Raw genomic sequence first — 12679 nt, forward strand, 5'->3', positions numbered from 1 at the left:
CTTTGAAATAAGACAATTTTCCTTTAGATTGTCAGGAATTCTAGCGTATCCTATTTAAAATATACATTAAATTGGTATTAACAGTAGTGAAACTAAACAATTTTTTTATGTCTTTCTGGTTTTTGATATATATTATTTTCTGCAGAGGAGATAGATATGATGCCCTACGAGCTTGCATTGGAGACACTTTGTGTCAGAAGCTACAAAAGTTGAATATCTTCTTGGTAAGTATAAATAATGATGAGAATAATAAGTAGTACAGTCAAACTCCTATTGTGTACCATCAAATTAATTTATTAAAACCAATTTGAGTCTTGAGTGAATACAATTCCTAAAGAGTAGACATTCAGTAAAAGTTTAAGACAGGAGTTTGCCAATTATGGCCCACAGGCGAAATCCTGCTGCCTATCTTTGTAAAAGGTGAAAGATTTATATGGTCTAAGAAAAATCCAGTGTACTGCTGCTGCCTATTTTTGTGAGTAAAGTTTCATTGGAACACAGCCAAGCCCGTTCATTTATATATTGTTTGTGGCTTCTTTCATGTTATGATAGCAGAGGTGAGTAGTTATGACAGAAACCGTATGGCCTACAAAACAGAAAATATCTGGCCCTTTACAAAAAATATTTGTCAATCCCTAGTATAAAAACAATACATTTAAAATTAAAATATGAGTATGATAGTTTGGAGATTAAATGATTTTCTAGAAATACATTAAAAATTAGGTTTGGGGTATTTTTCCATGTTTTAAAATTTTTTCTTACTGCATGAAGGAAGATGTAGGTAAAATCTGGCTTTCTTAAATGTCTTGGTGCATTAGCAGGATATCTCTCCCTGATACAAAAAAAACTCCTTTTCTTGTCATTTATGGGTTTTTTAATTATAGTCAGTTCTAAAAATAATTCTAATTTTTAGTAATAATTTTTTAAATAATGTTTTGAATGTCAGCAACTGTTGCTAAGCTTTTACATACATATAGAAATTCTTAGAAAATCTCCATCAAATGAATTTTGAAAATTATCTGTAAATAAGAAATATTTTTCATTAAAATGCTGCACTGATATTTTGTGGTATTTGTTTCTATCTCATAGAAATAATGAGCTCAACTGTTAACTTTTGTTGGAGTGTCTTCTGTTTAAAGGAAGTGTAAATATTATGCTTTTCTTTACTTGATTTATATATTTTTAACTGTACCAGTTATAATAGTATCATAAATTAATTATGTTAAAGTAAAATGAGTCGCAGATGTTCAAGTTATTTTTAAAAGTATGTATATATTATAAATTGTCATTTGAAGTAAGTTTAAGATGTAATTTATCCTTAGTTAGTAGTTTTGGTTTTATTTAATTGGTTATATTTCATTTTTCTTCTCCATAGGTAGGATGTGGAGCCATAGGCTGTGAAATGTTAAAAAATTTTGCTTTACTTGGTGTTGGCACAGGCAAAGAAAAAGGAATGGTAAGACATAAATCCTTGAGGGGCTCCTGGGTGGCTCAGTCAGTTAAGTGTCCAACTTCGGCTCATGTCATGATCTCACGGTTCTTGAGTTTGAGCCCTGCATTGGGTTCTCTGCTGTCAGTGCAGAGCCTACTTCAGATCCTCTGTCTCCCTCTCTCTCTGCCCCTCCCCCACTCTCTTTTAAAAATAAACATTTACACCAAAAGATATAAATCCTTGAGAGTTAAAATTTTATATTTCTGTTGCTGCCCATTTTTTAACTGTATTTGACTGCATAGAGCTGAAATACTCATTTCTGAGGAGAAAGACTTAGGCTAGAAATTGAAAGATTCTGATTCTAGCCTGACCACTGTTCAAAAGATATGTGACCCTATGGCAACATATTTTTAATTCTCTGTTCCTCAATTTCTTTCTCTAATACTATGAAACCGATATATGTACTTAATAGCACATAATGTAATTATGAAGATCAAATGTGAAAGGGCTCTGCAAACCATAAAGCACATTAGAATTGTTACTATTTCTGTTAATATTTCTTATTAATTATTAGATAAATCTTTAAGATAGGAGAAGCTAACATTAGAAAGTGGTAGAGTTCTCAGGTATAGTTTCAATTAGTGATTATCAAAAGGAGAGGGAATAATACAAACTTCGGTGTACAATTTAAATTCTAAAGGTGATAAATGTGAGTTAATTGGGTAGCCATGTCTTATATTTAAATAAAAATATGTCACTGATTTTGTTTTGCCCTTAAGATATAAACTAGCTTCCCAGAGTAGTGATTTATCATAGTGACTAACAGTAAATAATGAAATGGCTAAAATTTGTATACTAGCTCACATTTTATAATTTATAAAACCTGGCTTAATATTCTACTTAAAAAAGGCATTTATTACTATCATAGTTATAGGCAGATGTTCTTACATATGATATTATTCCTGCTTTGCATTTCCTAAATTGTGTTTCACAAACCACTATTCTTTAAAATATATTTCTTTAAAAAAAAAAATCTTGCTTACCTAAGTTTGGGAATCACCTGAATACCTTAACTCCTTGGAAATTTATAATGCATAATGCCTGTCAGCATATAAAGATCAGGAAAAGAATTGTAGTAAACAAACACACTGACTTCAGGTAACAAAAAGTAAGTCAATGTGCACGGATCTCTATCTTATTGCAAATACATAGACTTGCTGTATAAATTACTCTTTTTTTAAAGTGTTTACAGATGTAGCCAAACTAAGAAGAAGGAAAGAGAAGTCCCTAGGAACCAAGAGAAATTAATTCCTGAGCTAAACCTGTGACTATTCATAAGTGTTTCAATCTTGAGTATGTCCAAAACATTAAATAGAGAAGTAACTCGTGAGAAACTGTTAACTAAAAGCACGTACCACACTGGTATATGGAATCCAACATTATATAAAAATTTATCCAAGCAGAGTCATGCCTGGGTGGCTCAGTTGGTTAAGCATCCGACTCTTGATTTTGACTCAAGTCATGATGTCATGGTTCATGAGATCAAGTCCTGCATGAGCTCTGCGCTGAGCCTCCTTGGGATTCTCTTTCCCCCTCTCTCTCTCTCTCTGCTCCTCCCCTGCTCATGTACACACGCTTTCTCTTTCAGTGTAAGTAGATATTTGTTTTCTAAAAAATATTTCTTAAAAAAAAAAAAAAAACTTTAAGCAGAGAGATGAATGCAACAAATAAGACCATTAAAATCAACAGAGCTCTGACTAAAATAAATGTAAAACTGCATCATGGTGATACCTTAACACCAAGAGTACATAGAACTGTGCAGAGAAATCAACATCCATTCAAGACAATTCACAATAAAAAAAATGACAATCCACTAGAAAAAAGGCACCACTTGGAAGAATAATCAGCCAATGAAAACAGAAGATTAGCTAAGAACTGTAGATAACAGGAGTGCTACAAATAATAGAACAAACAGGGGTGCCTGGGTGGCTCAGTTGGTTAAGCATCCAGCTCTTGATTTCAGCTCAGGTCACAATCTCACAGTTAGTGAGTTTGAATCCTGCATCAGGCTCTGTACTGACAGCGTGGAGTCTGCTTGAGATTCTCTCTCTCTCAAAAATGAATAAACTTAAAAAGATAATAATAACAGAACAAACAAATGTTAAAGTTTGAAATGACCAAAGGTGAAAAAAAAGAAAAAAGAAATAGAAACATGAGGGAGGGGGGGTGAAGCACTAAGTTTTATAAAAAGTGAGATAAGAATTTCTGTATAGTCCAGTGAACTTAAAATTCATATATAGTTAAAGTGAGAATTGATGAATAGAAGATATGCACCCAGAATGTAGTGCAGAAAGATGCTTGTTTTAATGAAAGAAGATGCATTTGCATGACCCAACATAAGTATAGTAGAACTTTCAGAAAGAGTGAAGATAATGAAGAAGCAATATATTCCAAGGATAATGACAAAAGTTTCCAGAGTTAGAAACAGCTGTGTTGAGATTGCAAAAGTAAACTGGTCACCAAATCAAAGGCAAAGATAAAAAAAGAGATTACCTTATAGATTTCTCATCAGCAATAAATGCACACCTACACATAGGAAAGGGTATCTTCATAATGTAAGGGAAAAGTAACCTAGATTTCTATACCCAGCTAAATTATCTTTCAAGAGAAGTGAAAATAACTGACCAGTGAAATGATGAAAGGTTATCACTTAATTGGTTCTCATTGAAAGAACTATTAGATAACATGGACAGTGCATAAAGCAAGGGTAAGTAGTGGCAGCCTTTGTCAGCCTTCTCAGATTTAAATAAGCAATGAGGGTTTTTTTAACCTTTAATTAAAATATGGACTTTGGGGATGGGATGATTCAAAATAAGTAAAATGCTGTTCATTGATAAGGAAGGTGGAAGGGAGATTTCAAATATCCTGATTGTTCAGGAGGAAGACAGAAATTGTCATTAATTTTAGATCTTAAGTCACATGTGCATGTGAAAATTTTGGGTGTAACCACATAGAAACAAATGTTTAACTTCTGAACCAATTCAGTGAGGAATGAAGAGGATTGGAATTAAGGAAACTTAAGACAAAAAAAAATGGAAATGGATGAAAAGTGGGGTCGGGGAGGAGGTAGGAAAAAAAGGCTTATATCAGTAATCACAATAATTATATGTTGATTAAACTTATTGTTAAAAGACATTTTCTGTTTGGTGCTTTTTTTTCTTATTTAAAGGAGATACTCTGGGGCACCTGGATGGCTCGGTTGGTTGGGCATCTGACTGTATCTGACTTTGGCTCAGGTCATGATTTCACAGATCATGAATTCAAGCCCCATGTGGGACTCTGTTGTCAGCACAGAGCTGGCTTTGGATCCTCTATATCCCACACCACCTCCCTTCCCCCAGTTGTGCACGCCTGCGCACACACTCTAAAAACAAATAAACTTAAAAAATAAAAGACACACTCTAACACATATAGAAATGTTGAAAACAACCCCCCAAAAAACATATATTCAGGAAATACCAGTTGAAAGAAAGTGAATGTGTTTGTGAACATCAGTCAACATCTAACATCTTAAACACGCTGGAGAAATACTGCTTCTAGTCAATTTCGTACAAATGCCAACTTAAGTGACAAACGCATTATCAGTATTTTTCTGAGTATCTTGGAGCTGCTTTTTTTCATCTTATTCCTTGGAATGTCTGCAAACTTTTTCTTAAAGGACCAGATTGCAGCTCTTCTTGACTTGTGAACCAAGGGTCTCTGTCACAACTACTCAGCTCTGCAATTATAGTGTGACAACAGCCATAGACAATACTTCAAACAAATGGCATGACAGTGTTTCAACAAAATTTATTTACAAAACCAGGCAGCCTGCCTGCACTGTAGTTTGTAGACCTCTGCTTTAGCAAGAGTTCCTTTCAAATTGGAACTTGTAAGCATTCTTTTTCAAATTTGTTGCAATTGAAAACAAATATGTTTAGAAAGAAGAAATATGTTTAACTCCTCTATGGCTAATCTATTACATGTTTCTAAAATGTGATGGTGATGTTTTAGTCTCCATTTTGTTTTGAATAATTAGAAAAAAGTTTTGAACATGAATTGCCATCAGTTTCAGCTGTCTTGTTTAACATGTTCCTGTGCTAAACATTAATTATAGTTAAATATAGTATAAAAACATTAGCATTGGTAACCATTGGAATATTTGTATTATAACTTCTACCACCTAAAATAATTAGCATAATTGTTTTAGTCTTTCTGAGAAAAGCAAAATCAATTTAAATTTTTCTCTGACATGATTTCAGCTTTTTTCTTTACTTGATACTAGGTTACAGTTACAGATCCTGACTTGATAGAAAAATCCAACTTGAATAGACAGTTCCTGTTTCGTCCTCACCACATACAGGTTTGTTGCTACTGTTTCAAATTTAAATAATCTATTGTGTTCCACAAAAAAGAGAGTTTGTTTTTTATAAATAGAAAATGGCACTTGAGCAAACCTAATGTGTTTTTATTTTATTAGAATCTCTCAAATTTATCAAACAATGAGAATGACATTTGGGGAAAAATACAAAATTATTTTTTAATATAAAAATTGGGTTTTGCATTGATTTTGGATATAAGATGTAAGTTGTAAATCATGGGCAGTATGTTTTTCATTTTATAATCAAGGTGTATGTACATATGTAATCTTAGAAACTAAGCTTGCAGAGACAGATTTCCTAATTTAAGGTTTTACTAAATCACACATTTGGCACTCTTTTTTGGAAGGAAGGGGAGTCTTTATTACCAAATAGGTAAAGTTTAGCACTTAGAATTTTTTGCTCTTTGATCTTGCTTGACTATTTAATTAACATCCTCTTCATTGTAAAATATTCCTGGTTTTCAGTCTTTTTCATAGAGATCAAAATATTTCAGTCAAGAAAAGAAACTTTAGGCAGTCAAGCATATTTGCTTTTTCTTTAGAAATGTTTTTGCACTTTATTTTTCAATAGCCCATTGATAATCTTGGTAAACTAAGGAATGTCATGAACAGAAAAGTAATAACTAAAACAGATGGCATAGTTAACCTAATTGCCTCACCTATCCAAATACAAAAAAAAAAAAAAAAAAAATTAATAAGGTCTATCAGGAACCAAAATATATGTCACAAAATTCATTTATTCTGTGCATTTTACTTACAGAAGAACTGTTAAGGTCTGTTTATTCTTATTTTACTGAGTTCTAACAAAGTTTGCAATTTGCCTACATGCTTGACAGCACTGAGAAGTAAATACATGTCAAGGGGACTCTCTTATAAAACTAAAATGTATATTATTTCTTTAATATTTCCATCCAGAAATAGTAGTATTTTTTAAATTTTAGTACGAGTGTGTTAACTTTGCATACCTCTGAGAGCTCATTTTCTGCAGTTAGGATTTCTAATATTTCAATGAATTCACTGTTCTTATTTTTTCTAGGCACATATCTAGTTTAAACCTTCATATTAGAAGGAATTGTACCTTTAATAACTGATATTTTAAGAACTCTAAAGAACAATAGCTATAAAATGGAGGTTGTTTAGATTTCCATTAGTAAATTGTTAATTATTCAGACTAATATGGATTGTTAAATGTACAATGTACAATGAATGCAATGTCCACAAACCAAAAATGAAAGCTGGTCTCATTACTTTTACTGTCATGTAAAAAATGTAAGTTCTGTCATGGCCTAGCTTTTCTGTTTAATATTTATTTCTTCTGTTTTTGTTTGTTGTTTAGAAACCTAAAAGCTATACTGCTGCTGACGCAACCCTGAAAATAAATCCTCAATTAAAGATAGATGCACACTTGAACAAAGTATGTCCAGCCACTGAGGCTATTTACAATGATGAGTTCTATACTAAACAAGATATAATTATTACAGCATTAGATAATGTGGAAGCCAGGAGATATGTAGACAGGTATGTTCTTGAAATACAGATTCATAAAAATTGTCTTTTCTTTTGTTATCACTTCTTTTCCACACCTGTTTATTGAAAAGTTATCCAATTTTCTGATTATTCTTTGTATTTCTATTGTAGTTCTCCTTGAATCCAAATCCTTTTAATTTTTTTTTTTTTTTCAACATTTTTTATTTATTTTTGGGACAGAGAGAGACAGAGCATGAACGGGGGAGGGGCAGAGAGAGAGGGAGACACAGAATCGGAAACAGGCTCCAGGCTCCGAGCCATCAGCCCAGAGCCTGACGCGGGGCTCGAACTCACGGACCGCGAGATCGTGACCTGGCTGAAGTCGGACGCTTAACCGACTGCGCCACCCAGGCGCCCCAAATCCAAATCCTTTTTATGATTTCCCATTATACCTAGGATAAAATTTAAAATCTTTATCATGGCCTAAATGTTTTTTGTAGAGTGTCTGCCATTTGTCTATCACTCCAGCTTAAAATTTACCTATTTGCTGGCTCCCCTTATTCCAGCTACACATTTCTTCTTTGAGTTCTTATAAGGCATCCAACGCTTTTTCACTTGAGAGTGAGAGTACATACTCTCGTTCAGACTCAGGAAATTGTTTACCTTGTTCTAAAACTCCTGACTCCAAATCTGCCTACTTTGGTTTATTTTCACATCCTTTCAGTTTTAGCCTAAATGTCTTTATTCAAAGAGACTTTCTTTAATGACTCAATTCTGTATATCCCCGTATGGTAATCAGCATTTGTTTTTTTCCCCTTATAGTGTTTATTTTTATTGATATATTTAATTAATATTTGTTAGCTCACTAAATCATTTATTAAAGGACCATTTATTTTCCCATCACTGTATTCTCAGTGCCCAACACATTCAGTAAATAGTTGTTAAATAAGTAGATGAATGAATGACTATCATGTGTACACCTTACTAATTTTTCTTACATCTTTATATGACTCTTTAATGTTGTGGCTCTAGTTGAGCAAATTTATTAAACGGAGGAAAATTTGCCAGTCTAGAGTGTAGTTAAAGTTTATTGTCTTGGGGTCGTCTGGGTGGCTCAGTCAGTTGGGCGGCCGACTACAGCTCATGTCATGATCTCAGCATCTGTGAGTTTGAGCCGCGCATCAGGCTCTGTGCTGACAGCTCAGAGCCTGGAGCCTGCTTCCGATTCTGTGTCTCCCTCTCTCTCTGCCCCTTCCCTGCTTATTCTTGGTCTCTCTCTCTCTCTGAAAAATAATAAATATTAAAAAAAAATTTTTTTTTAAAGTTTATTGTCTTGGGCAGAAGAAGGAAGAATAAAAACTTTAAGAAATTAAAGTGTGTAGAAAATAGGTATTGTAAGTTTAAAAAAAAGGAGGTTAATATTGTTTGGGGTAAAGAGAACATTGAGAAGATATAGTAAGACAGAACTTATAGTCCAAAAATAACCAAGGAAGAAATAGACATTAGCAAAGAGTTAACCTAGAGTAAAAAGAAGTTGAAGCCCAAAATCTAGTAAGAAGAGAAAGAGAAGAAATTATCAGATTGGACAACAGGATTTGTGGAAGGAGGGGGATGGAAATGATAAATGCATTGTTTGGTGGTAAGGTATCTGTTTCCTAAGGTATTACGTTCACTAAGTGATCAGTGTGTAAAATGACCAACAGAAAGTAGTAAGATGTCCTCTGCTTACATTGTTATTGCTCACTTAAATGTTCGTTACCTATTATCTTTTCAAATAGCCGTTGCTTAGCAAATCTACGACCCCTCTTAGATTCTGGAACAATGGGCACTAAGGGACACACTGAAGTTATCGTACCTCATTTAACTGAATCCTATAATAGTCATGTAAGTGAACCAATTTTGCAATAAATGTCTCTTCTTTTATCTCATAATATTTATCTCATTTTTTTTCTCTTCAGTCAGAGATTTGATTTATCTTTCCTTATGTGTCCATTCCGTCAATAATTTCTATGCATATGTGCATGTGTATTTTTTAAAATACAGCTGAACTTAACTTTTTTAAATTTTCAAAATTTTGTTTCTTGTCTTTCCATTGTCTTATTGTTATATTTACTGTTTATTTCTCAGAGGTGCATGATTGCTTTTCTCACAAACTTTGAACTGGTGACCTGTCCAAAATCTTAACTGAAGACCCAATTGCTCCACAGGGGGAGCCAGTACATATATACATAAAGAGATAGAGATATAGTAATAACTTTATTTAATCTCTGCAGGTGATTTTGATATACTGCCAAAAGTGAAAAACTCTGGCCTAGGAAATAATTGTAGGCTTTAGGATTTTAAAAAAGATCAACGCAGGTTGTAAAATGGAAAGAATAGTGTTTTTTTTTTTTTAAACAAGTGTAAAATCACTGTATTTAATAGGTAGGTTTGCTTTAGTAAAATTATTAAACATTTATAAATTTTTTCCCATTTACTCTTATGAAATAAAGTTTATAATAAAAACATTATAGTAGAAAAAATTTAGAAGCTTAATTTGAAGGAAATGACATGGAGAAAATTATGAGGTCATGTTGGAAGATTTTCAAAGTAGAGAAGTCTGTAGAATTCTAAAAGTTCCCTTGATTCTGTCATTCTACCACATTTTCCCCTATATTCCACATCGTTTTCTATATTCTCTGACTTAATACCCAGAAAAAACAGGTTTCTCTTCTGGCTTCCTTCTTTGGTTTATAAAACATTTTATGATATTTCATAGCTCAACAAACTAAAATATAAATCTCTAAGTAAAAAGAGACAAAGTGTGTCATTTTATAGTGGTTAAACCAAATGTACCCTGTAATAGGATGTGGGTATTTTTTCATTGGTATATTTACCTGAGACAACATAAGCATTTGCCGTTTTCTTTTTTTTTTTTTTCCTGAAAGTATTTCTTAAATTTTAATTTTTTATCTTATTTATTTTAAGTTTTCGTTTAAATTTCAGTTAGTTACCATACAGTGTAATATTCATTTAAAGTGTACAATATAGTGATTCAAAAATACCATAACAGTCCTCATCACAAGTGTACTCCTAAATCCCCATCACTTCTATTACCCATCACCCACCCCACCCCCTCTGGTAACCATCAGTTTGTTCTCTGTAGTTAAGAGTCTGTTTCTTGGTTTACCTCTCTCTTATTTTTTCCCCTTTGCTTGTTTGTTTTGTTTCTTAAATCCCACATATAAGTAAAATCATACAGTCTTTGTCTTTCTCTTATTTCGCTTAGCATAGTATTCTGTAGCTTCATCCATCTTGTTGTAAACGGCAAGATTTCATTCTTTCTTATTAGCTGTTTATTTAATACACACTTTCTGCAAGAAACTATACCAAGCATCAAAGACATAGGATCCCTGCTCCTAAATTTTTTTCTCCATGGAGAAACAAACACATGGTATACTGAGCACCTTTTTGAGGATCCTTGAATTACTTTTCAAAGTAGGGAATGTTGGGGAATATTGTAAAGTTTTCAATGTCACCCTGATTCTTGGAGGAAAAAAATTAATTATATATGGAAGTCTGCCTATAAGTACTACGTGGTACCAAATAAGTGCACAGATAATAAGTTATAATAGAATTCATGTTTTTTGTTACATTGCTATTGACAAATGATTAAGTGTCAAAAGAATCCACTTTTCCTCTTATTGCCTAGGAGAAAGAAGATATAAAAATGTTGGATTCATTTTATTATTTTTTTTTAAATTTTAACGGTCTTAAAATACTCAAGTAAATTCAATCAATAAAAAATTGTTGTTGCCTTTCTTAACTATCTGTTGTCATATTTTATAAATTAGCGGGATCCCCCAGAAGAGGAAATACCATTTTGTACTCTAAAGTCCTTTCCAGCTGCTATTGAACACACTATACAGTGGGCAAGAGATAAGGTAATAAAGATCTTTTTTTCAAGAAATTTTTCTTTGAAGTGAATAGAAGATTATCCAATTTTTAACTTTTTTTCTTTTTTTCCCATGCATGTAAGTTTGAAAGTTCCTTTTCCCATAAGCCTTCATTGTTTAACAAATTTTGGCAAACCTATCCATCTGCAGAAGAAGTCTTACAGGTAAAAATCAATACATTTTAATATAATCTCAACACTGTCTCAGTGTAATCTTACTTGCATATTGCCTACAAATAGTTTATTTCACCTCTTTAAATAACATCATTGTACAGAGTAAGTGCATGAAGAATCTTGACATTAGCAAGTCACAAATGACCTTTTTGTAGTTTGTATGAGCTATGTGGAATTGCCATTATTTGATCATGTTTGACCCACAAAACAATTCATATGCTTCAACCTAAAAAAGATGTCATAAAAATGACAGCTTTGTGTAATAAATCAACTTGTTAAACTGTTTGAAAAAAACCCAACGTGAATTCTAGTGAAAATTTTGTGAATGGATGGTAGTGTTAATACTCTTATGATGAGGGCGACTTTAAAGGTATTTTCTTACTTTTCTTTATTCCTGCACTAAACAGACCAACTTTTTAGTATAAAATATTATTCATAGCACTTCTTTTGTTAGGTACATATGTAGTACTAATAACTAGCGAGACATAAGGATAACTTGTCAGATGAGAAACTCTACAGTTGAAATTTCATGTACTGTCTTTTCCCATTCCCCCTCCAAAAAAGGAGAAGAAGATGGAGAAGAAAAAGGCAGGGACAAGGAGCTCATAGTGAAAAAATTAGTCATAAATCACATGAGCTGGTACTTCAAACTTTGGCTAATACTTCCCAGGAATGGGTGTGTGTGTGTGTGTGTGTGTGTGTGTGTGTGTGTGTGTTTACTTGGAAATAAAGTTATTTTGCTTTTTTTTTCTCTCTAGAAGATACAAACTGGACACAGTTTAGAAGGCTGTTTTCAAGTTATTAAGTTGCTTAGCAGAAGACCTAGAAACTGGTCCCAATGTGTAGAATTAGCAAGATTAAAGTTTGAAAAATATTTTAACCATAAGGTAAGTATGCATTATAAAACATTAAGAGATATTACCTTGGCTCATTTAATTGCTACCGAATTAATTTCACTGGACCAAAATGTCTACTTTTTCTTTCAGGAGTCTTTTCAAAAAACAGTAAGTTAAGTGAAAACAAGTGCAGGGCACAGAACGGATTTCTCTTTGAGTGTTAAAAGAATACACTTAAACTCCATCCATTGGTTTGTCAGTTCTGCATTTAACTGATCCTTATCCTTCTGTGTGCAATATTGGGTTTCAGATACAGGTTCTTTTAGAAAATAAGGAATACTGGGGCGCCTGGGTGGCGCAGTCGGTTAAGCGTCCGACTTCAGCCAGGTCACGATCTCGCGGTCCGTGAGTTTGAG

General features: G+C 33.0%; 1 protein-coding gene across 2 annotated transcripts in view; it reads left to right on the top strand.

The window, feature by feature from the left end:
* UBA6 (ubiquitin like modifier activating enzyme 6) overlaps positions 1-12679 on the top strand; it is an 86245-nt gene that overhangs the window by 56211 nt on the left and 17355 nt on the right. For both annotated transcript variants that reach the window (XM_058722398.1, XM_058722399.1), the window contains 8 exons: positions 146-224; positions 1376-1456; positions 5757-5834; positions 7189-7370; positions 9098-9203; positions 11153-11242; positions 11338-11418; positions 12186-12314. In XM_058722398.1, the coding sequence (XP_058578381.1) occupies positions 146-224; positions 1376-1456; positions 5757-5834; positions 7189-7370; positions 9098-9203; positions 11153-11242; positions 11338-11418; positions 12186-12314 (826 nt within the window). The remainder of the gene's footprint in view (positions 1-145; positions 225-1375; positions 1457-5756; positions 5835-7188; positions 7371-9097; positions 9204-11152; positions 11243-11337; positions 11419-12185; positions 12315-12679) is intronic.

Source organism: Neofelis nebulosa, chromosome 3 (assembly GCF_028018385.1).
Source record: "Neofelis nebulosa isolate mNeoNeb1 chromosome 3, mNeoNeb1.pri, whole genome shotgun sequence".
Lineage (NCBI taxonomy): Eukaryota > Metazoa > Chordata > Mammalia > Carnivora > Felidae > Neofelis > Neofelis nebulosa.